We start from the raw sequence: 22,623 nt of genomic DNA, 5'->3' as shown, positions 1-22,623 counted from the left end.
TCCAGGGAATGCAAAGTAGCTTTGGTATATTTATGAAAATATTTTATGGTCATTACAGAAGTTTGAACTCTTCAATATAAATCTGGAACCATAAGTTAGATATGTTATTCTGATGACAGACTGGTTCCTGAAACTTAAAAAAACTTTCAACCAAATAACGAACAAGAAGCAGCATCATCTTGTTACAGCCTTGGTGCAATACGAGGACGGTCCCATTCAGTCACAATGTGGTCACGAGTAATCTCTTTGAGTGAACGGCAACCGCTTAAAGCCATAGTTAGTTCAAACTCATCACGAAGCATTTGAAGTACTTTTCGTACACCAGCCTCGCCTTCAGCAGCCAATGAGAACACCACTGGTCTTCCAATCTGAATTAGGACAAGATGATCAAATGAATTTCAACCACTTGTGAAAAACTGTTAGTTCATGAGTTTCTACATCTTTTCTCATGAGTTTTTATTCTAAAAGGTTCCCACAAAAAAATCACACTGTTTCCAAAACTAGGAAGTTCCATTCTTAGTACCTTTAAAATCTTAATGCTGTTAAAATTACACATTTTTTAGTCACTATTTATGATATTAAAATCAGAGGCAAGTAAAAATTTCTTTGTTGGTCGATATAGTAGCAATTTCTTTTCATTGCTAAAATGGCCATGCAGCATATATATATATACTCACGAATATCCCAGATGCTCCAAGAGCCAATGCTTTAAAGACATCTGTCCCACGCCGAACTCCACCATCCAGAAAAACAGGAACTCGGCCTTGTGCAGCTTTGACAACCTAAATCATCCCAATCAGAACCATAATGTTAGAACATTATAAGGTTCGAATTCAAATGAATGCAACTTAAACAAATTCTCCTGCCATATGGAGAATAATATCAAGATAAGGGAAAACTGAGCAGAGTATGATTAAGAATAAAATTGATATAGAAAACAACACTTTTTCTAAATCTTACCCAAGATTGCTTAACAAACTTGTGTATAATTTTGAAAGATTAGATCAGGAAAGCCAATGTTACAGTGCTAGGATTGAACTTCAGGACACTCAAAAATATATCAACAATAATTAAAAAAAAGGAATAAAAGAAAAATGTGAATGGCAGAACTAAGCATGATAAAAAAAAAAAAAAAAAACTGGATCACCTCCACCCAATCGTTAAATATGCTCAAAACTCATCATGGATAATTGAAACGATGAGAAATTATGCTGAAGTAAAGAATGTTACCTCTTCCAAAGCCATAATAGTTGCAGGAACATAATCAAGTTGGCGAGCTCCATGATTGGACACAATGATTCCAGCAGCTCCAGCTTGTACGGCTAACCTTGCTGCAATAACAAGAAGGATTTTTTTTTTTTTTTTTTGGGGGGGGGGGTTAAACTAAGAGATTGTAGGAAAATATAGATAGAAAAGAAAGAGATGGTTTTTTAATTTGAATAAATTTCATTTGTTGGGTCGTCGGAATACATACCATCCTCAGCAGTAATTACACCCTTCACAAGAATTGGTAAATTGGTGATTGTCTGAAGCCACTTCACATCCTGTCAAATAAAAGAAGATAGTTCAAAAAATTGTATTGCCTCATAGTTCAAATAATGTTATTACTTTAACTTTGAAAGGTATCTAAAATATTTTAAATAACTTCATATGTCATTTTAAATGAAATATGTTGAAAATATTTCGCAGCCATCTTACCTTCCAGCTGAGAGACCGGTCAATTTGTCCAGCAACGTATGAAGCTAGTCCAGAATCATCGGACTGCAGGTTCACCCAGTGTACAATCATTGAAAAACTAGATATACAAAAAAAGAATGCACAAGGAAAAATGATTCTTTGATATAAAAAAATTATAAAGATCAGCCACCTTATCCATCTTCCCGATATCCAGTCCCTCAAAGTTCTTCAATGTCAAAAATGGTGGCAACACAAATCTGAAGGAGAATCCACCAAACAATTAAGTTTCTTATGTCACAGCAAGTATGCGGTTCATTTTATATAACTCTTCCGCTAGATCTAATCATTATATTAGAAATAGTGGGACAAGCTAAGTGAACATTTGTAATTCTTTCTCCTTTATTTATTTCCAAATTGTATTTTCGAATGAATGTTCGTTTACCTGTTCTTAATGTCAGCCTCCCTGCGGCCGAGCCTTGGAGTGTCCACAGTAAGGGCAATTGCCTTGAAACCAGCCCTTTCAGCTCTCCTTACAAGCTGTGCAACCACATTCCTGTCTTTATACACCTGAAGAAAGCAGAGCAATCAATGTGAAAATGAATAACTTAAACAATAGAAGAAAAGCTTAAAAGCATCACATACTTGGGGACATAATAAACATTAATGATTCTAAAAGTAGCAAGAAGAAACACATTTTCATAATGATCTGCTGAAAAGTAGACAGAGGGGCCATGCCTGTATTTTGAAACTATAATAAGCCAACCTTCATTAGAAAAAATAAAATAGCAACAAGTAAGTTAAAAATTAAACAGCCTAAGTGGGAGTTGAGAATGTGGGGGCATTCATGGACTATTTTATATTTATACATAGGAAACAAAATCCAGCTTTGCAAATAGTGAGATTTGTATAATAACTCCTTGAGATGCCAAGCCAAGAACAATGACAGTCTGTAAAACCAGTGATTTTGGCAAAATTGTAGTGAAAGAAAAAGAAAAATTAGCAAAAAAAAGTGGCAGATGATCTATAGCACTCACATAGAGTTGGAAAAAGCGAATGCCAGGTCCTGTTGAAGCAACCTCTTCAACACTGGAAGTAGCCCATGAGGATAACGTCTGAAACAACCAATCGTGCATATATTGAATGGGGGAGACATGTAAATATGGATCTCAACACATCAAAGCCAACTCTATGAAGGAGTTGCAAGAAAAGATTAAATTCAGTCTAGACAAAAGAACTCGAAGAAACTTGGGGAGAAACCAAACCATGATTGTGCCAGCTGCGGATGCTGCTCTGGCAGTTGCATACTCTCCTGCATGAAAATATTATATTGAGTGTATGATCAAGCTAACTCTATCAAGGTGCCAAATATCTTTATAAACTCTTCAGGATTCTCTCTCTCTCCCTCTAAGTATAAACTCTTCAGAATTCTTATGAAGTTATAAGAAAAAATAGTTCCTAGAAAGTGCAGCTACACCATTCCAATGGATGATGTTGAAATGGGCCACGTAAAAGAATCCGCAGTCAAGAGTTACCAACAACTTTATATTCTATTTAAAATAAGAGATCGAAAGCAGGCTAATAGAGATGGTCAAAAGCAACTATATATGAACTGACTTTCAGCTGCATTGTAGAAGCACCTTTACCTAGCACTGACAATGCTCTGGAGTAATATACCATGCCTCTTAGACACTGAATAGTTCCCAGCAGAAATTTAAAAGGAAACAGAAAAAAAAAGGGTGACAGAAGAAGAAGAAGAAAAATATTAGGATCCTCTTCTTAAAAGTGAAGTTGCAAATAAGATACAAGAATGCTCTCTTGTACCAAAATGAGAGCAGATTGAGTGAGCAAGATGCATATTGTGGCCATTACAGATTATACCATAAAAAGTTTCCTGTATTCACCCTAAGATCATCTCTAATGTGTGAATATTGTACAGATCATGAGCATACTGTGTACTAGTATTGTGTGCGCACACATATATATGCATACCATATATTAGGGAAGTCTTCTTTACATACACATGCAAATATATATGAACATAGAACAAGCCCAAGATAGCAGAGGTATATACCCTCAGGATGAGCCATTTTCTGCATGGCTGTAGGAGCAATCATGATGGGCATTGAGATTTTGAAGCCCAAAACAGTTGTGGCCATGTCTATCTTGCTTACATCAATAAGAATACGAGGTCGAAACCTATTTTCAGTAAACAAAAATAAATTGTTAGAGAAGATGTCCAATAACAAATTTGAGGTAAAGAAATGAGAGAATCGAAAACAGCCTACAATTGGGAAGAGGAAAACTAAAATTTCTTTTCAGTAAAAAGAGAAGGAAAATCTCAAGTAATAGATATCAAAGCAAAAGCATGGGTCACCAGAAAAAGCCAAAATAAACACATTAAACCAAAAGAAGACTACTTTTGGGTTCACCATCAAGAGAATAGCTTACAAAATCCTCGAGAATGCATTCCGATTCTCCTGAAGAGTCCATTGGTCCTCTGCTCCTGATGCATAGTAGTCAAAAACCATCTTCGGCAATTTTGCCTTGGCAATTGCTTCATATTCAGTGACATTAGTGATCTCCATCTTTCCAAATAATTGTTTATGCTATCCCCAGAATATTCTGAACGAATTAAAACAACAACATAAAAAGTTTGAGGTCAAATAAAAAAAGTGAGAAGTATTTGATTAAGATTTTGAGAAAGCATCCATAAAAAAGATAAAATAATGCAAAAAATAAAACTCTGCAGTGCATCTAATTCTGCTATATGCACATAATATTGAAAGAGTTTCACACTACATATAAACAGTGTTTAGTCCCCCTGCAATTGCACTTAAAGAGTTTCCACCACCCGTTTATAACTGTCCCTTCGAAAGATTCATCGGTCCCCAAAGATGAAAATAGGATGTGAGCCCCGCTTTATTTTCAGGATACGAATGTTCTTTATTGGTATAACTTTAGTCTCACGCACCCTTTACTGACGGGGATGAAAGTGTCACTAGGAGCCATTGGGGTGAACATTCAAACTTTACTAGAAAGGGTGCGAGACTAAAGTTTTACCGAAAACACAATAAACTGCAGGAAATCAAAATATGCTAAAACCAAACACAATCCGGGACTGAAATCCAAAATCATAATATACGAAAACCTCGAACTCTGAAGATATCCTGTCCCAGAAAAGAGCTCAAACAGAGAACTTGCAATCATTAAAGACTTGAAGAAATGAATATAAAACTCTAACTGATTTCAATATAAAACGAAAAGACGTTAACTACTACATCTGACCCATAATTTCTGATTCAAAGAATCAAGCATGCATGTTAATAATCTCACAATAACACAAGTAAGCATCATGCACTGAAGACCCAAGTAAAAGAAGACCGAAGATAAAGCAGACAACAAACCTTTGGCACTGGAGAAGAGAGAATGAATAAAGGGGTGCTAGGGAGAAGAGGCGAAGATAACGTTGGGGGGTGGGGGTGGACAGAGAGGGAGAGAGAATGAATGTCCAAGTAGAATAAACATACAAATAGAGCGTAGAAAGGAGAGAGATAAAATATAGAAGAACTCTGAACAAAGACAAAAAGGGTGGGGATCAAATGAGAGAGAGAGAGAGTCATGCGGATTAGTTTTTCGAGGTTGGCATCGGCAGCCAAATCTTCTTCATGGAAAGGAAAGACTTGTGTGGCGAGCGTTTTTGTTGATTATCATTTTTCTTCCCCAAAAATGGCAGAAATATGAACAAAACAGAGAGAGCGTGCGCTTTCCTATAATTCTGTACACGTGGTGTTGATTCCGGCCTTCGTTTATGATGAACTGTTGAAACTTTCAGACTTACCGACCAACCCATATCCTTATCTATATCATATTATATTTGTGAGAAAATAATTTAATTTGTAAAGTATAGTAATATAATGGAAAACATAATTATCGAAATCAATATATTCAATTATATTATGATATATCCATATGAGGAAAAAAAAAATATTTTTTATTTGTATTAGGCAGTTTTTTTCCTCTCAAAAACTAGTTTTTTTACCATTCGCATTAGTTGTACACTTGTACTAATTATGAATATATGTATTGGCATTAAATGAGAGAAAAAACGAGAGAGAGAGACAAATATCAAGTATTTTATTTATCTCTTGCTTAAGTAGTTATTTGGATTGAGAAATTCTTTCATTCAATCTCATTTTATAGACTCATCACATCATTATAACTTTTTAAAATTTTTATATAAAATATAATAAAAAAATTTAAAATTTTTAAATTCTAAAATAATAATAATATTTTATTTAATTTTTAACTTTCATATAAAACTATCTCATCTCACTATCCAAATTAGTCTTAAAAATATGACAAAAGAGTTTTGCTATTAGTATGAGAGCATTGGCAAGTCTAAATTTTGATTAGAATTTAAGGTTTTAGCTATAGCCAAAACTTTTAGAGAGGTTAATCCACATTAAACCAATCATCCTAAAATTAAAATAGTAATATAATATTATATATTTTAATAATATTTTAAAAAATTAATATTTTGTAAATAAACTTGTATTTAATATTTAATATTTTTTATTAATATTAAAATTTAATATTAAAAGACAGAGGTAGTTAGATGGAAAAATCATAAAATATTGATTTGATCATTCTATAATGACTCTTCAAATATGACTAGAGGTCCTAAATTATTGTAACTTAAAGTTCCAAAAATATCCATTTGATTAGTCCAATTCAAGAGTTTTAGCTCAAAAAAAATTAAAATTTAGATTTGAACTTAGCAATAACCTAGCCATTGCCAATAATCTAAACATGTTGTATGTTGTAAAAATATTTATTTATGCTAGTCGATTTTACAAACTTCCATATTAGAAGTGTGTTTGATATATCAATAAGCATTCTTGCAAACAAGACTTCTCATGATAAATAAAAAATAAAAATAAAATTGTGAAAAATGTACTTTGACATTTGAAATTACTTAATTCTATTCTCCATGGTAAAAAGAGAGAGCTTGCCGGAGGAATCAAACACGTGGGTTGCCAAACTAGTGATATCTTAAATGAAACTTTTACACCATACATTATTTATATGGTATAATTAAATTTAAAAAATAAATTTTAAAATTTAAATATTATAAATTAAACTATATCACATGAATTACGTGGTATAAAAGCTTTCAAATGGTATTACTTTTCTTAAATTATCTAAATCTTTTACAACAACAACAACAAATAAATAAATAAATTACCCTCAAACTATGAGGTTGTAAAGAATTTGATGTCATTAATATAAACAATACTAGTCTTCCTACTATGAATTTTTTTTTAACTTCATAATTAAGAAAATATTTTTTAATGATGTTGTAAATTTTTTATATTTTTAAAAATATATAAAAATATTAAAAAATGTATGTAAAACAGAACCAAAAATTAAAAAAAAAAAAAAAACCACATAAAATATACTAACGGAGGAGAAAGACAAGTTGTCTCCTAACATTTTTGAAAACTTCAATGAATGAGAAAGACAAGTTCATGGGACACTGAGAGGACAAGTTGTCTCCTATAATTCAATTGGCTGTTGGAACTCTTTCACCAATCAAAACCAAGTTCTTTTCTTTCTTTTTTTCTTTTTTTTTTTTATCTTTTGTTTTCTTCTTCTTTTTCTTGAAAGGATTTAATCCTTCGCCATTTTTCTTTAGCAAGTTGCGTGTCTTACCTCTGTTTTACCCCATTAGGGTTATTAGCTATTTTTGACACGTAAACCCTATCGAGGAAATTGATAATGATAGATTTATCCTCTTATTATTTTTTTATTAATAATTAAAGAAATAACTATTAATAAAATTATAATTTTTTTAAATTTTTTCTTAATAATAATTAATGATATTATAAAATTACTTAAAAGAAAATAATAAAAAGAATAAAAAATTACAAATACACTATATAATAATAAAAAAGTAATAGAAGGATAGTAAGTTTATCATTATCCTAAGAAAAAATAGTTATCATTAAACAATAAAATCCATGTATACCATATTTGTCAAGGATCAAAATCATGCCTTTTTACTAATTTTTGTTTATTTGTTTCTTTGATTGGTATCGGATGTTTAAGAAACAGGAACAAAATTTTGACTAATTCTAATAATTTTATCATGATTGAGTATGATAAAATACTAATAAAATATAATATTTTAAAAGAGTAATTCTATATATAATCGTAAAGTATGTAAACACCATGTAATCCCTTTAAAAAGAGTAAAGTCTATTATTAAAAATTAATTTTTTTTTATGTAAGTCTCATATTTTATTCATTTTTTTCAAAACGATTACGCAACAGTTGAACAATTCAAGATTACAAATATATTTTCTCAATTCAAAAAGTTATAGTTTGAATACGATGTTAAAAAGGTTCGTCAGTTTGGAGCTGCAAAGTATAATTTTCCCTTTTAAATTTTTATATTAAGTAGTTTTTCATTTACACAAATCAATATTTAATCGTCCAAAGAATATTAATGAAATGATGTAAGAATTTTGATCAAGTACTATACTCATTATTACATAATAGTTCATTCTTCAATGGTGTTCTAAAGTAAAACGTTTGAATTTGATCCAAAGGCACACTAATTTTGAAATTATTTTGTGTCCTGAAATTGACGGATTCGATTTTGTCTTCTTTTGGTGTTTTCTTTCTTTCTTTCTTCCTATTTTTTTTTTTAATTTTTTATTTATTTTTAATTTGCCATGGATGGCACTCATTTTCAGCACCATTTTAATAAGCAAATAATCTTATCTCTTTATATTGGGCCCGACATATTTATGTCTAATTATATAAAAAAAACTCTTTAATAATGCTAATGGCCCAATACGAGCCTAAAGCGCAAGAGAATATATATATTTATATATATATATATTTATATTATATAGGTTTCTGATCCTAATTAATATGGACAATCCATTGACGTGGCCATACTCAATAGGATGTTTTTTTTAAAGAGAAATGTCATCATTCATTCATTCATCAAGAAAAACTTACTTCCATGACTAGATATTCACATATTCAATAGGATGTTGTCATCTTTTAAGTTTGAATTTTCAGAATAAGAAATCAAGGTTGATCAAAAAAGTGGACATAAATAGGTGTGTCCTCAAGAGAATCATATTGCATCCAAACTACACACACATATATAATTTGCGCCTTTGATTTAAGAAAATTTGGAAGAATTGTACCACTGAGGTTGTTGTTGCCTGTTATCATGACACCCTTCCTTATCACATTTGATGAAGTGTTATTGCCCAACAATATTTAAATTTCTTAAAAAAAATAAAAAATGCTTTAGCAATAAAAAAATTTGATAAAAATAAATTTATAAACAGTCGTGATTTGATATGATATATTATATTATAAAGTTATTTTTATTATAAAATAAATCTAATATAATATATTAAGTCATGGTAGTTTTTAAATTTATTTTTATAAAATTTTTTATGATCATAACACTTCTCTTAAAAAAATGAGATATAATTTTAAAATAATAAAAAATATCACATTCACAAAATATTACTCGTGGTTGTCTAGGCCATGAGTACTGAGATTTTCCTAGATAGCGATACGATTGGATATTGGGCCTGTAAGCCCACACCGTGATAGGCTAAGCCCAATGATTTCAGCTTCTGAGGGTCCCTATGAGAAAGGGTATACCTATGTTTTATAGGGTCGTGATCAACTAACAGATGCTCGAAGCCCGAGAGGGTTTCAGGGATTATAATTATTGCTCAAAGCAAGCAAGGACAACCTGTTGAGCTTACCTTAAAAAACAGAGACTTTAGGCCGTCTCATCTCATTGTACGGATTCTAAATTGGTATTTCGGCTATAACAAATTTGAACTGGAAAATGGTATTTGTCTATTGAGCCCAAAAATAAATCCATTGATTTAGGCGCTAAGAGCATTCTCATTATAATAGTTAAAAATAAATAAAATTCTTGAGATAGCTATTAGAATGAAAAATCATTTGCATTGAATTAGGCAAACTGATCTAACCTGATTTTTAGCTACAATATATTAAAAAATAAAGTCAAATTTGCTTGTAACTATAGATGGAGCAAATATTTACTTTATTATTTCTTTGGAACACTCTCCCTCCTCCTATTGACTCATTCAACCACTGCCAGTTTTATTTTCCTCGAATTTTTTTTTTTCACTTTTCACTTCTCTTCTTCTTCAAGAAACGTACATTAACCCTCTCAAAACCCACGTGCTGTTAGTATGAAGTCCAAATTGAATCACCCAACTCAGGGCTGAAAACTAAATTGCACTGACAAATTTTAAAGTGGGTGGTAACGACCAAAACTGGCTGATAGGGAGGGAGGGAGAGAGGGAGAGAGAGGGAGAGAGAGAGAGAGAGAACCGGCCAGAATCCGATGGTTGATACCGATCAATTCATCGGTTTGGGGATCAGTTTTTGAGCCTATCCCCAAATTCATATCACATACACAAGTTTACAACAAATAAACTCCAGATTCACAAAAAAATCAACTACGAACTCTATGAGTGGTGATGATAGTGTTCGTAAAGGACTAGGCTCCATCAATTATGGAAGGGAGAGTTGAGAGAGGTTTGAGAGACAAGAGAGCCTCATCTTTCTTCAAACAGAGAGAGAGAGTCTAAAAGAGAAAGAATCGAAAGAAGAAGAGGGAGTGGAGTGGAGGGGGGTTTCGAGTTATTAAATCCTAAATCCAAATGACGCAGTTTAGTGCCGTCGTTTCTCTTAAATTTTTTTTTTTTTCTAAATGTTACATGTAAAACGATGCAGTTTAAATCACTTAAATAAAACGCCATCGTTTTACCTAAGATAATATATATATATATATATATTATATTGGCCGGTTCTGTGATTTGAACCTAGTACAGATCGGGACTGAACCGACCAATATCGATTTCATGTGTTTTCTATCGCTGGCCTACCGTTCTCCATCGATTTCGCTCGGTTCCAAACTCCATCGATCGTAACCCAAATAAACCGATGCAAATCGAATTGAACTTGTTTGTATACATCATTATTTTGGTCGTTTTGGATATCTAAAAGAGAAAAAAAAAATTTAATCTTAAGTCTAGTTTATTATTATTATATATCCAATGTACCACTTAAGTTGATCTTACAATGATGAAAAATTAATGATGTTTTGACTTCTTCTTTTTTTAACAATAATGAATCCTACGTCAAGTGAAATGTTGGCATACCAAAATTACAAGTAGAAACATCGTCGCTAACAAATCAAAATGCCAAACCAAAACAATCATCTGCCGACTCTATTGTATTTTTCAGATTTATATTTATTATATCTTTATAATTGCTATGAGCGTATGAGTTGTTCTATATATATTAATACAACCTTTATTTTTATAGTTTATTGCTAGCTATTTAATTTCCTCAAGTGTGCATGAGAAGCATGACTCATACAATAGTACCGACTTGGTTTATGGCAAGGACAAAAATAACACAAGTTGATATACACCGGCTAATAGTATAATAGGTCAAAACATCCGTCACTATATTAAACTCCCTGAGTTCATTAAGGCCTTGTTCACTTTTATAAAGCTTTCTAATTCATCTAATCATTACAATTTTTTCAAATTTTTACACAAAATAAGATAAACAATTCAATTTTTTCAAATCTCAAAATAAAAATAATGTTAAAAAAATATATTCTAACAATATTTTATTCAATTTTCAACTTTTATCTCAACTCATCTCATATCATCTCATCTCATATCATTTGTGAAAACAAACGAGGTGGCCTAAGTATTGTTAATGTTAATAAAAAATATAAGAGCAATAATATTTTTAATCTTAAATTTTATTATCTTTAGTCACACTTGTCAAATGAACAACTGCATTAACGATTAATTAAAAATCATAGAATTTAGAATGAATAACAGTATTTCTTAAATGATAATGATTGAACCAAAATCATTGATCTTCCAATTAAAAGGGTGTACCATAAATCATGGTGTCATTCCTATATTTTAAGCAAACACACGAAACATACCCTCATCCCCGCTGTCTTTGGAGTGTTCCTCTCGTCACTGCAAATTAACCCTATATATTGCGTAAATGTGATTGATGGTTTAATAAATGTATTTGGCAATTCACGATTGAATCATGAAAGAAAGAGATAGGAGAGGCCGGCCGAGACCAATGAGCATGTACCACATCAATGGTCTCTTTGTTCAAACCCATGAATTTTTGTTCCCTATGCTGATAGAAAATTATAAGAGCAAATCACGATATCATGAACAAGCTAGGCAAGATTTTCTGAAATTAAGAAAGTGAAATTGAAGCAAAAGCAAACAAAAATAATACAAGATATTTGTTCAATGATTACCCAATATTATATACCATCATATACTTTATTATTAATATTGTAGTTATATATTAATTAATCACAATCTTGATCAATTATTATATAATAAAATCTAATCATGTCACCATCTAAATTCAAATTATTATGTACAATTCTCTTTATTAACACAATTAATACATGTTTTATTTGTATTAATGTGAAAAAAAAAATTCAAATTCAAATTTAAGAAAGCTTGATGACAGATACCAAATGGAGTGATATTGCATCAGTATTATAAGAAAGATAATTATTTGTAACGATTTATGATGAAAATAATTATTTGTGAGGAAAATAGACCCATTTTGATAAAAAAAAATTAAAAAAAATTATTTTTATTGAAATTAATTGACCACATATAATATATAAATATTTTTCTTATAATGCATATTATTCTTATGATCTTGAGCCTTCAATTGAATGGGATGGTGATTATATTACAAATTAATTAGCAATATTGAGAGGGCATCTCTTGATATTTAATCAAAAAAATAAATGCATTTAACATGGTGGAGTCACTTGATCATGTTTTAGAAGTTAAAACGACAGTACACCATCTGTATTCCTGTGGGTGTAATTAGGAGTTTAATTAATCTGTGAATCAATATGTGGAAAGAATAATACGATCGTATTGTGGTCCATAATTAGGCAAAAAAAAAAAAAAAAATTGAAATTGAGTGACTTGCCATTGTGATGCATGACAATGGCATGCAATGATTGATCAAACTCAGATCTGACACTTGCCATTGTGATGTCGAAGTACTATATATTGTGGTGACTTGTTGGCATTTGCCATTTGGCAAAAATAAATTAATTTAGCTCATTTAGCTGTCAAAGACACCGGTCATGATTCTCCCTGTAAATAAGTAAATAAATGAATAAATTTAGCTCATGTAGCTGTCAAGAGGCTAATAATTCTTGATTAACCCAATATATAATTATATATATATATACCGGTGTCTTTGACAGCTAAATGTGGAACTCCTATACTTTTTATAAGAGGATCTGCAACAGCTCCAAAGCCCCACAACTACTCGATCCTCTCATCAACTTCAACCCTTTTTCTTATTTCCTTGAACATGACCGAACCAACACCACATGTTGTGGGAGATCATTCATTCTATAACTCTTCCAAAGGATCATATCCTCGAAAAGCCAAGGGAATGTCCTTCTTTGCCTTTCTTCTCTTCACTTTTGTTTACATTTCTGTATTTTACATCTTCAATTTGTCTCCTTCCACTCTCTTCAACACCACCAAGTTTTGGTTCTTCATTACCAACACTCTCATCCTCATCATTGCTGCTGATCACTATGGTGGTTTCTCTTCATCCAAAGAGGAACAAGGTGATCTTTACGCGGACGAGTACATGAATATGCCTAGCAAAGTGAAAACTACTGTTTCATCCTTCGTTTCACTTTACCCGGAACTTTTTTATAAAGAAACCAATCGTCCAGAGATCAGAGAGGATGTCGTTTGGCATGAAAAGAAAATAATAACTCAGGAAAGCGATTCGTTCCCAGAAAGTAATATTCCGCATGAGGTTGTGACCAATACAGATCATTCGGAAAAGCATGATCATGTTCATCATGATCATGAAGATTGGCAAGAAAAGAGGCCGCATGAGGTCCTTACTCCGAAAGCTGACCACAAGATTCATTCAAGAACGGCCTATCGTCGAGTTAAGTCCGAGAAAGCGAGACGGGTAGTGATTGACGAAAGCAAGAATGATATTCGATGGATCAGTACAGAGACTGCCAAACGTGAACCTAACCTCGAAGAAAATGATCAGTTTTCAACCATGTCCAATGAGGAACTGAACAGAAGAGTTGAAGAGTTTATTCAGAGATTTAATAGACAAATCCGGCTTCAAGCAACTAAAAAGTACTCTGGCAAAATTTAAAATACCAGAGAAGAAAGAAAATAAAAACCTTCCCGATGGAATAATATGAATATGGAGACGTTTGATAATGTTTGTAAATAGTAGTGAAAATGTAGTAAAAAATAATTATGATAAAATCGTTTTGTACTGTTTTTTAATCTTTAAACTTTTGTTTGAATAAAAAACTATTTGTATGACTATTTATCCATTTAAGAAATTTCAGAAAGTTAACATACCATTTAAATTTAGATTTATTATATATATATATATATATATGTATATATATTCATAGCAAAAGTACCGCGAAAAACACCAATATTTTTATGCAAGTCGATCAGTACGTTACAAATTTTCATATCAGCGATACAATGGTACTGCTGCATGATGCTCCATGCATTTGATACACTATCAACAAACAGACTTGCAAATATATTTATCTTTTAATTGTACGTTAATAATTTGATCAGTTTCTCCTCTTTAATTTGCCTCATCATGTTATTTTTATATATATATACCTTAATATATATATATATATATACTCTATTATAATAAGTGGTTATTAATTGTGAATAGTAACTTGTGTTATTTTTTCGTTAACTTTTCTTGTTTTTCTATCAAGTCTGTTAAGTTCTGTTTTACCAAAAGGCCCTTAAAACTCTTGATCACGTGTAGCTCTATTTTAGAATTTAATAAAGGATTTTGTTTTACCAAAAGGTTCTTAAAATCTTTGGTCATTTGATGTGTAACTCCTTTGTAGAATTTAATGAATGCTCATGTTTTACTAAAAAGCCTTTAATAGCCTCGCAGTGCACATAAATTGACTTCTTTTTTTAGGTCCTTTTTATTCTGACAATGTACTCATTTTCATTTCTTTTTGTTTCAATTTTTTTAAATAAAAAATTAATAATATTTTATTATTATATAGAGACTAATAGATAATTCAATATAGATGCAGATCAATGCTCATACTTTACTGAAATTTATATATTTTTTTTAATTTTTAATTTTTATCTTTATTTAACCTTATATTTTCTTTTCCTAGACAAATAAGCTATTAACATTTTTATTTAAATCATTATGTCAGGTGCATCCCAAGGTTAACGCATCCAGGGCCGTTCCATAGTATATATATGTGTGGCTATTGATTTTAAAATCTAAGAAATTAATTAATGCCTATATATAATTATAAATTATTGATCTATTTTTAAAAAAAACATTGATAAACAAACATTAATATTGACTAGTTTATTTTTGTTTATAATATGAATAATATCGGACGACTCTTTTTAAAATCATCAAATTAAGTACTAACTAATTATAAAATTAGCTATCTATACAATTTTATTTTATTTTTATTTATTATTATTATTTTTATAACAATGGATCTCATTCTATTCATTAAAGGAGGACATATAAAGTTGACTTAAACAACAATCTAATTACAAATGTTAGTAGTTTCCCAGTATACTTTTATGACTAACACAGTCTAGTCCAGACGGTAAATCTCTAAAGACCGAAGTCTAAGAGATAGCACAACTCTGTCCATGACAGAGTTTGCAGTAACCAAATAACAAAACTCTATACTCGACTAGACGGAGTATGGAGAAACCAACCCCATCATCACCGCCTAAGCGGAGGGGAGACAACACCATTCGAACCTAAGTCTGAAGGTACAATATTTTTGAATTTTTTGTTTTCTTGAAAATAAAGACAGGACATAAATAAACTACATTGAGAAAACACTGTAAAAAAGAAAAAACAAAGCACAAAAAGACTGCAGAAGGAAAAACCGACGGTCGATCTTGAAAAATCCAAAGTCGCCGATTCGGGAGCAGCCGCTTGTTGCAACGGCAAAGAGCTCCTTGGTGGCGTGTGAGGGACACGCGCTGACGATCTCCGGAGTTTTCATCCCGCGCGTGCGGGCTACGCTCCACTCCAGTTGGGGCCGCATTTGGTGTTCGTGTAGATCGACGGCTGGACAACCTCCTCGTGGGGTGCGTGTTGGCTATTGGGTGCTGAAAGGTCACGATCGGCGATACTCCCTTTATTTGGCCTGAAAAAATAAAAAACAAAAGCTAAACACTACATAAGAAGAAAACATAGAGGGGGAGGGAAGGAGTCTAAGCTCCCACCCCTTCGAGCCGGTCTAAAGTTTGAGGGGAGTTTAGAGAGAAGGGGGAGGCTTTAGACAGAGGAAGTGCAAAGTCGATCCACATCCCGACTCTACTTCTTATTCTATTAATCAGTTCCACAAAAATTTTATTTTTATTTTTAGTTAGTAGTTCAACATTAATCATGGGATGCATGCGTCACATTTATCCATTGACTCATGATCATGTTATCTTAAACCTTAACTCGTGAACTATATATATATATATATAATTAAATCCTAAAAGGCCGAGATCAAAGATATGATGTCAATATATATATATATATATATAATATATATATATACTCACACTTCTCTCTTTCTCTCTTGCACTACTACTGATCACCACATAATGTTAAAAAAAAAAAAATGGTGCTTGGGTTCTAAATTGGTATTTGGTCTATAACAAATTTGAACTGGAAAATAGTATTTGTCTATTGAGCCCAAAATTAAACCCATTGATTTAGGCACTAAGTGTATTCTTATTGGAATAGCTAAAGGTAAATAAAATTCTTGAAATGGCTATTAGACATGAAAAATCATTTGTATTGAATTAGGCAAACTGATCTAACCTGGCTTTTAGCTATAGTATATCTAAAAAATAAAGTCAAATTTGCTTGTAATAGTAGATGGAGCAAATGTTTACTTTATTACTTCTTTGAAACACTCTCTCTCTTCTTGATATTTTCTCAATCAACCACTATCAGTTTTCTTTTCTTCAAAATTTTTTTTTTCCAATTTTCACTACTCTGCTTCTTAAAGAAACGTACGTTGACCCTCTCAAAACCCATATGCTATTAGTATGAAGTCCAAATTAAATCACCCAAATTTGGGCTGCAAAACTAAACTGTACTGACAAATTTTAAAGTGGGTGGTATCGATCGGCCGATAGAGAGAGAGAGAGAACCGGTTAGAATCCGGCAGTCAATACTGATTGATTCATTGGTTTGGGGATTGGTTTTTGAGCCTATCCCCAAATTCACATCACATACACAAGTTTACAACAAATCAACTCCAGATTCATAACAAATTCATAAATTCACAAAAAATCAACTACAAACTCCATAAGCGGTGATGATAGTGTTTGTAAAGAACTAGGCTCAACCGGCTATGAAAGGGAGAGCCGAGAGAGGTCTGAGAGCCAAGAGAGCTCCATATTTCTTCAAACAGAGAAAGAGAGAGAGAGAGAGAGAGAGAGAGAGTCTAAAAGAGAAAGAATCAGAAGAAGAAAATGGAGTGGAGTGGAAGGGGGAATGGAGTTATTAAACCCTAAATCCAAACGACGCCGTTTGTTGGAGTCATTTCACTTTATTTTTTTTCCTTCTAAATGTTACATGTAAAACAATGCAGTTTAAATCATTGAAGTAAAGTGGCATCATTTTACCTAAAATATATAATATAATATATATTATATTGGCCGGTTCAACGATTTGAACCTAGTTTCAGATTAGGACTGAACTAGCTGACATCAATTTCATGTATTTTTTACTGCCAGTCGACCGGTTCTCCATCGGTTTCGGTCAGTTTCAGACTCCGTCAATCGGTCCCGTCGATTCCTGTAAAGCCCTAACCCAAATAAACCGATTGAATGGTTGCAAATCGAATTGAACTTGTTTGTATACATTTTTGGTCGTTTTGGATGTCTAAAAGGAAGAAAAAAAAAAAAATCTAATCTTAAGTCTAGTTTTTTATTTTTTATTATCATTATATATATCCAATGTACCACTTAAGTTGATCTTACAATGATGAAAAATTAATGATGTTTTGACTTTTTTTTTTTAACTAAAATGAATCCTACGTCAAGTGAAATGTTGGCATACCAAAATTACAAGTAGAAGCATCGTCGCTAACAAATCAAAATGCCGAACCAAAACAATCATCTGCCGACTCTATTGTATTTTTCGAATTTATATTTATTATATCTTTATAATTGCTATGAGCCTATGAGTTGTTCTATATATATTAATACAACCTTTATTTAAACAGTGAATATAACCCATAACTCAAATTTTCATACACGCGAGTTATTTTTGTAGTTTATTGCTAGCTATTTAATTTCCTCAAGTGTGCATGCGAAGCATGACTCATACAATATTACCGACTTGGTTTATGGCAAGGACTAAAATAACACAAGTTGATATACACCAATATATAGGTCAAAACATCTGTCACTAATCCTGTATTTAAACACCGTGAGTTTATTAAGGTCTCGTTTACTTTTATAAGACTTTTCAACCAATCTAATCATTATAATTTTTTTAAATTTCTACACAAAATAAAATAAACAATTTAAGTTATTCAAATATCAAAACAAAAATAATGTTAAAATTTTTTTTAATAATATTTTATTCAATTTTTAACTTTTATCTTAACTCATCTCATCTCATCTACGAAAATAAATGAAGCGGTCTAAGTATTGTTAATGTTATGTAATAAAAATATAAGAGCAATACTATTTTTAATCTTAAATTTTATTATCTTCAGTCACACTTATTATCGTGTCAAATGAACAACTACAACGATTAAAAATCATAGAATCTAGAATGAATAACAGTATTTCTTAAATGATAATGATTGAACCAAAATCATTGATCTTCCAATTAAAAGGGTGCATGTACCATAAATCATGGTGTCCATTCCTTGATCAGAGCTATGTATATTTTAAGCAAACACACGAGACATGCCTCATCCCCGCTGTCTTTGGAGTGTTCCTCTCGTCACTGCAAATTAACCCTATATATTGCGTAAATGTGATTGATGGTTTAATAAATGTATTTGGCAATTCACGATTGAATCATGAAAGAAAGAGATAGGAGAGGCCTGGCCGAGACCAATGAGCATGTACCACATCAATGGTCTCTTTGTTCAAACCCATGAATTTTTGTTCCCTAAGCTGATAGAAAATTATAAGAGCAAATCACGATATCATGAACAAGGCAAGATTTTCTGAAATATATACCTAAATTAAGTGAAATTGAAGCAAAAGCAAGCAAAAACAATACAAGATCTTTGTTCGATGATTACCCAATATTATATACCATCATATACTTTATTATTAATATTGTAATTATTAATTAATCACAATCTTGATCAATTATTATATAATAAAATCTAATCTTGTCACCATCTAATTTGATCCGCCTTACACGTGGCAGAACTACACAGAAGAGATTCGATGATAAACTACAATATGTGGGGTCCCTGCAGTCTATATATATATATATATATATATATATATTATTAATTCATGTTTGAGACAAAGAATTAAGGAATAAATAATGAGTTGGTCCAACCCACCATTATTTGCCTAAGATTAAGGAATACAACCCTCTAGTTTTGTATTTGAAAAGATTTATGTACAATTGATCTCTTTATTAACACATGAATTAATACATGTTTTATTTGTATTCATGTGAAAAAAAATTCAAATTCATATTTGAGAAAGCTTGATGACAGATACCAAATGGAGCGATACTACATGATCAATATTATGAGAAAAGGTAATTATTTATGACGAGTTATTTACGATGAAAATAATTATTTGCGATGAAAATAGACCAACTTTGATAAATAAAAATAAAAATAATTATTTTTATCGCAACTAATTGACCACATATAATATATAAATGTTTTTCTTATAATGCATATTATTCTTATGATCTTGAGCCTTCAATTGAATGGAATGGTGATTGTATTACAAATTAATTAGCAATATTGAGAGGGCATCTCTTGATATTTAATAAAAAAAAAAAATGCATTTAACATGGTGGAGTCACTTGATCATGTTTTAGAAGTTAAAACGACAGTACACCATCCATATTCCTGTGGGTGTAATTAGGAGTTTAATTAATCTGTGAATCTATACGTGGAAAGAATAATACGATCGTATTGTTGTCCATAATTAGGCAAAAAAAAAAATTTAAAAATGAATTTGAGTTAATTACCTGGATGCATGACAGCACGCAATGTTTGATCAAACTCAGATCTGACACTTGCCATTGTGATGTCGAACTATATATTGTGGTGACTTGTTGACATTTGCCATTTGGCATTTGACTGACAGAAAATAAATAAATAAATAAATAAATTTAGCTCTGTCAAAGCCACCGGTGGCGTTCATTCTCTCTTGCTCAGAGAAGTACTTCAGGAGCTACAATTCTTTTGGCTCCTTCCAATTATTTTCCATGCAATTCCTTTGAAGCTACATCGTCATTCTAGAAAACTTCAGGAAGCAGCCAAAACCATCCTTCTTCTGCCAATACCCATACTAAATATTGGTGATAAAAAGTATATTATTTGAAGGCTTTTACACTATATATAATTTACGTGTCATAATTTGATTTTAAAAATATTATTTATTATTTTCTACACTACACACCAATATATAATTTATCATTTTTCATTTGATTTATAGGATTTAAATTTTAAAATTTATTTTTCAAATTAAATTATGATAAATGAATAGTGTGTAGTGCATGTAAAGACTTTAAAATGAAATTATTTTTAAATATAATCATGTACGTACCCGGCCAAATTAGGGCCAAAATCCTAGAAAATGTTTGGTAAATGCCAAATGGTAAATAGTGTTAATTAATTAAGAATAAATAAGAAGCTTGGGGGAAATTGCAATTTGTCTAGTTCAATTATTAGCCTCTTGATTAACCCAATATATATATGAATCCCTCTTCGTCATGTGGAACTCCTATACCTTTTAAAAGGATCTGCAAGAGCTACAAAGCCCCACTACCCGGCCCCCACAAGTACTCGATCCTCTCATCAACTTCAACCCTTTTCCTTATTTCCTTAAACATGACCAAACCAGCACCAAATGTAGTGGGAGATCATTCATTCTATAACTCTTCCAAAGGATCATCATCATATCCTCAAAAAGCTAAGGGAATGTCATTCTTTGCCTTTCTTCTCTCCACTTTTGTTTACATTTCTGTATTTTATATCTTCAATTTGTCTCCTTCCACTCTCTTCAATACCACCAAGTTTTGGTTCTTCATTACCAACACTCTCATCCTCATCATTGCTGCTGACTATGGTGCTTTCTCTTCATCCAAAGAGGAACAAGGTCTTTACGCGGACGAGTACATCATGAATATGCCTAGCAAAGTGAAAACTAGTGTTTCATCCTTGGTTTCACAGTACCCGGAAGTTGTTTATAAAGAAACCAATCGTCCCGAGATCAGATCGAGAGAGGTTGTCGTTTGGCATGAAAAGAAAATAATAACTCAGGAAAGCGATTCGTTCCCAGAAAGTAATATTCCGCATGCGGTTGTGACCAATACAGATCATTCGGAAAAGCATGATCATGTTCATCATGATGAAGATTGGCAAGAAAAGAGGCCGCATGAGGTCCTTACTCCGAAAGCTGATCACAAGATTCATTCAAGAACGGCCTATCGTCGAGTTAAGTCCGAGAAAGCGAGACGGGTAGTGATTGACGAAAGCAAGAACGAAATTCGAAGGATCAGTACAGAGACTACTGCCAAACATGAACCAAACCTCGAAGAAAATGATCAGTTTTCAACCATGTCCGATGAGGAACTGAACAGAAGAGTTGAAGAGTTTATTCAGTGGTTTAATAGACAAATCCGGCTTCAAGCAACTAGAAAGTACTCCGGCGAAATTTAAAATACCAGAGAAGAGAGAAAAAAAAAAAAAACTTCCCGATCGAATAATTAATATGAATATGGAGAGATCGAAGTAGCTAGATTTTCAGAAAAACAGTTGCTTGCTTTTTACTTAAAAAGTTGTAGTTTCTGTCTTGATTGCTTTTTTAACTTGTCTTTTAGTTTATTGTTATTATCTTTCAATGGTTAGTGCAAACGCTTTGGACTGTTAATTGCATGTAGAGCTGTCTTTCTCTCTGCAAAGTTTCTAGCTAACTGTTCTTTTCCTTCAATCTTCAACCATCCTCTAAATTAATAAACAGACCTGCAAATATATTTATCTTTTGTACGTACGTTATTTTATATATATATATATATACCCTTAATTAAGCTTAATATATATATATATATATATATAGTGTGTTTAATTGACAATTAGTCATGAGTGTCGTACATGAGTTTGTTGATCGACAACCATCTATGCGTAACTTTTAGAACCAACCAAATTATTATTTTGCGAAGTAAATTAAAAACCTTCACATATAATTAGCTTAAGCCTTAATTAATATTGTTAATATAACCTTGTATTAATATTTAAGGTATATATGCAAGCTGCTTTTGTTAACTTGGAATCTATGATCTGTCAATTAAGCTTTTAATCTTTACTCTTTTCCCAGCCTCATGGTCATGATCATGATTATATAAATTACATGCAACGCCAGCCATAATTAATAAACAGTTTAATTAATTAACGTAAAACATTACTATGCATGAGTACGTGCTTAATTATTATATAATAATATATATTACATCATATATCTGACATCATTTTAACATTTTAAATCGTGAAAACGAGATCATGTTAGAATAATATATAACATGACTCATATATTATATATATAT

General features: G+C 31.5%; 3 protein-coding genes across 3 annotated transcripts; 2 read left to right on the top strand and 1 right to left on the bottom strand.

Annotated features, from left to right (window-relative positions):
• On the bottom strand, positions 1–5,389 carry LOC108983267 ((S)-2-hydroxy-acid oxidase GLO1). The gene is made up of 12 exons (XM_018954850.2): positions 5,082–5,389; positions 4,126–4,299; positions 3,749–3,873; positions 2,940–2,986; positions 2,712–2,789; positions 2,120–2,244; positions 1,868–1,934; positions 1,699–1,761; positions 1,475–1,544; positions 1,231–1,331; positions 678–782; positions 1–368 (listed from the first exon to the last, which is right to left on the bottom strand). The coding sequence occupies exons 2-12, from the start codon at positions 4,260–4,262 to the stop codon at positions 183–185; spliced, it is 1,104 nt and encodes a 367-aa protein (XP_018810395.1). The 5' UTR covers positions 4,263–4,299; positions 5,082–5,389; the 3' UTR covers positions 1–182.
• A 7,763-nt stretch (positions 5,390–13,152) lies between these two features.
• On the top strand, positions 13,153–13,974 carry LOC109011096. The gene has a single exon (XM_018992161.1). The coding sequence runs from the start codon at positions 13,153–13,155 to the stop codon at positions 13,972–13,974; it is 822 nt and encodes a 273-aa protein (XP_018847706.1).
• A 6,937-nt stretch (positions 13,975–20,911) lies between these two features.
• LOC108983265 lies at positions 20,912–21,742 on the top strand. Its single transcript, XM_018954849.2, has one exon. It carries the CDS (start codon positions 20,912–20,914, stop codon positions 21,740–21,742), a length of 831 nt encoding a protein of 276 aa, XP_018810394.2.
• Positions 21,743–22,623: the final 881 nt, after the last annotated feature.

This window comes from Juglans regia, chromosome 3, assembly GCF_001411555.2.
Source record: "Juglans regia cultivar Chandler chromosome 3, Walnut 2.0, whole genome shotgun sequence".
Taxonomy (NCBI): domain Eukaryota; kingdom Viridiplantae; phylum Streptophyta; class Magnoliopsida; order Fagales; family Juglandaceae; genus Juglans; species Juglans regia.
Note: the sequence above shows the minus strand (reverse complement) of the source record. Positions and strands in the feature narration are given on the sequence as shown.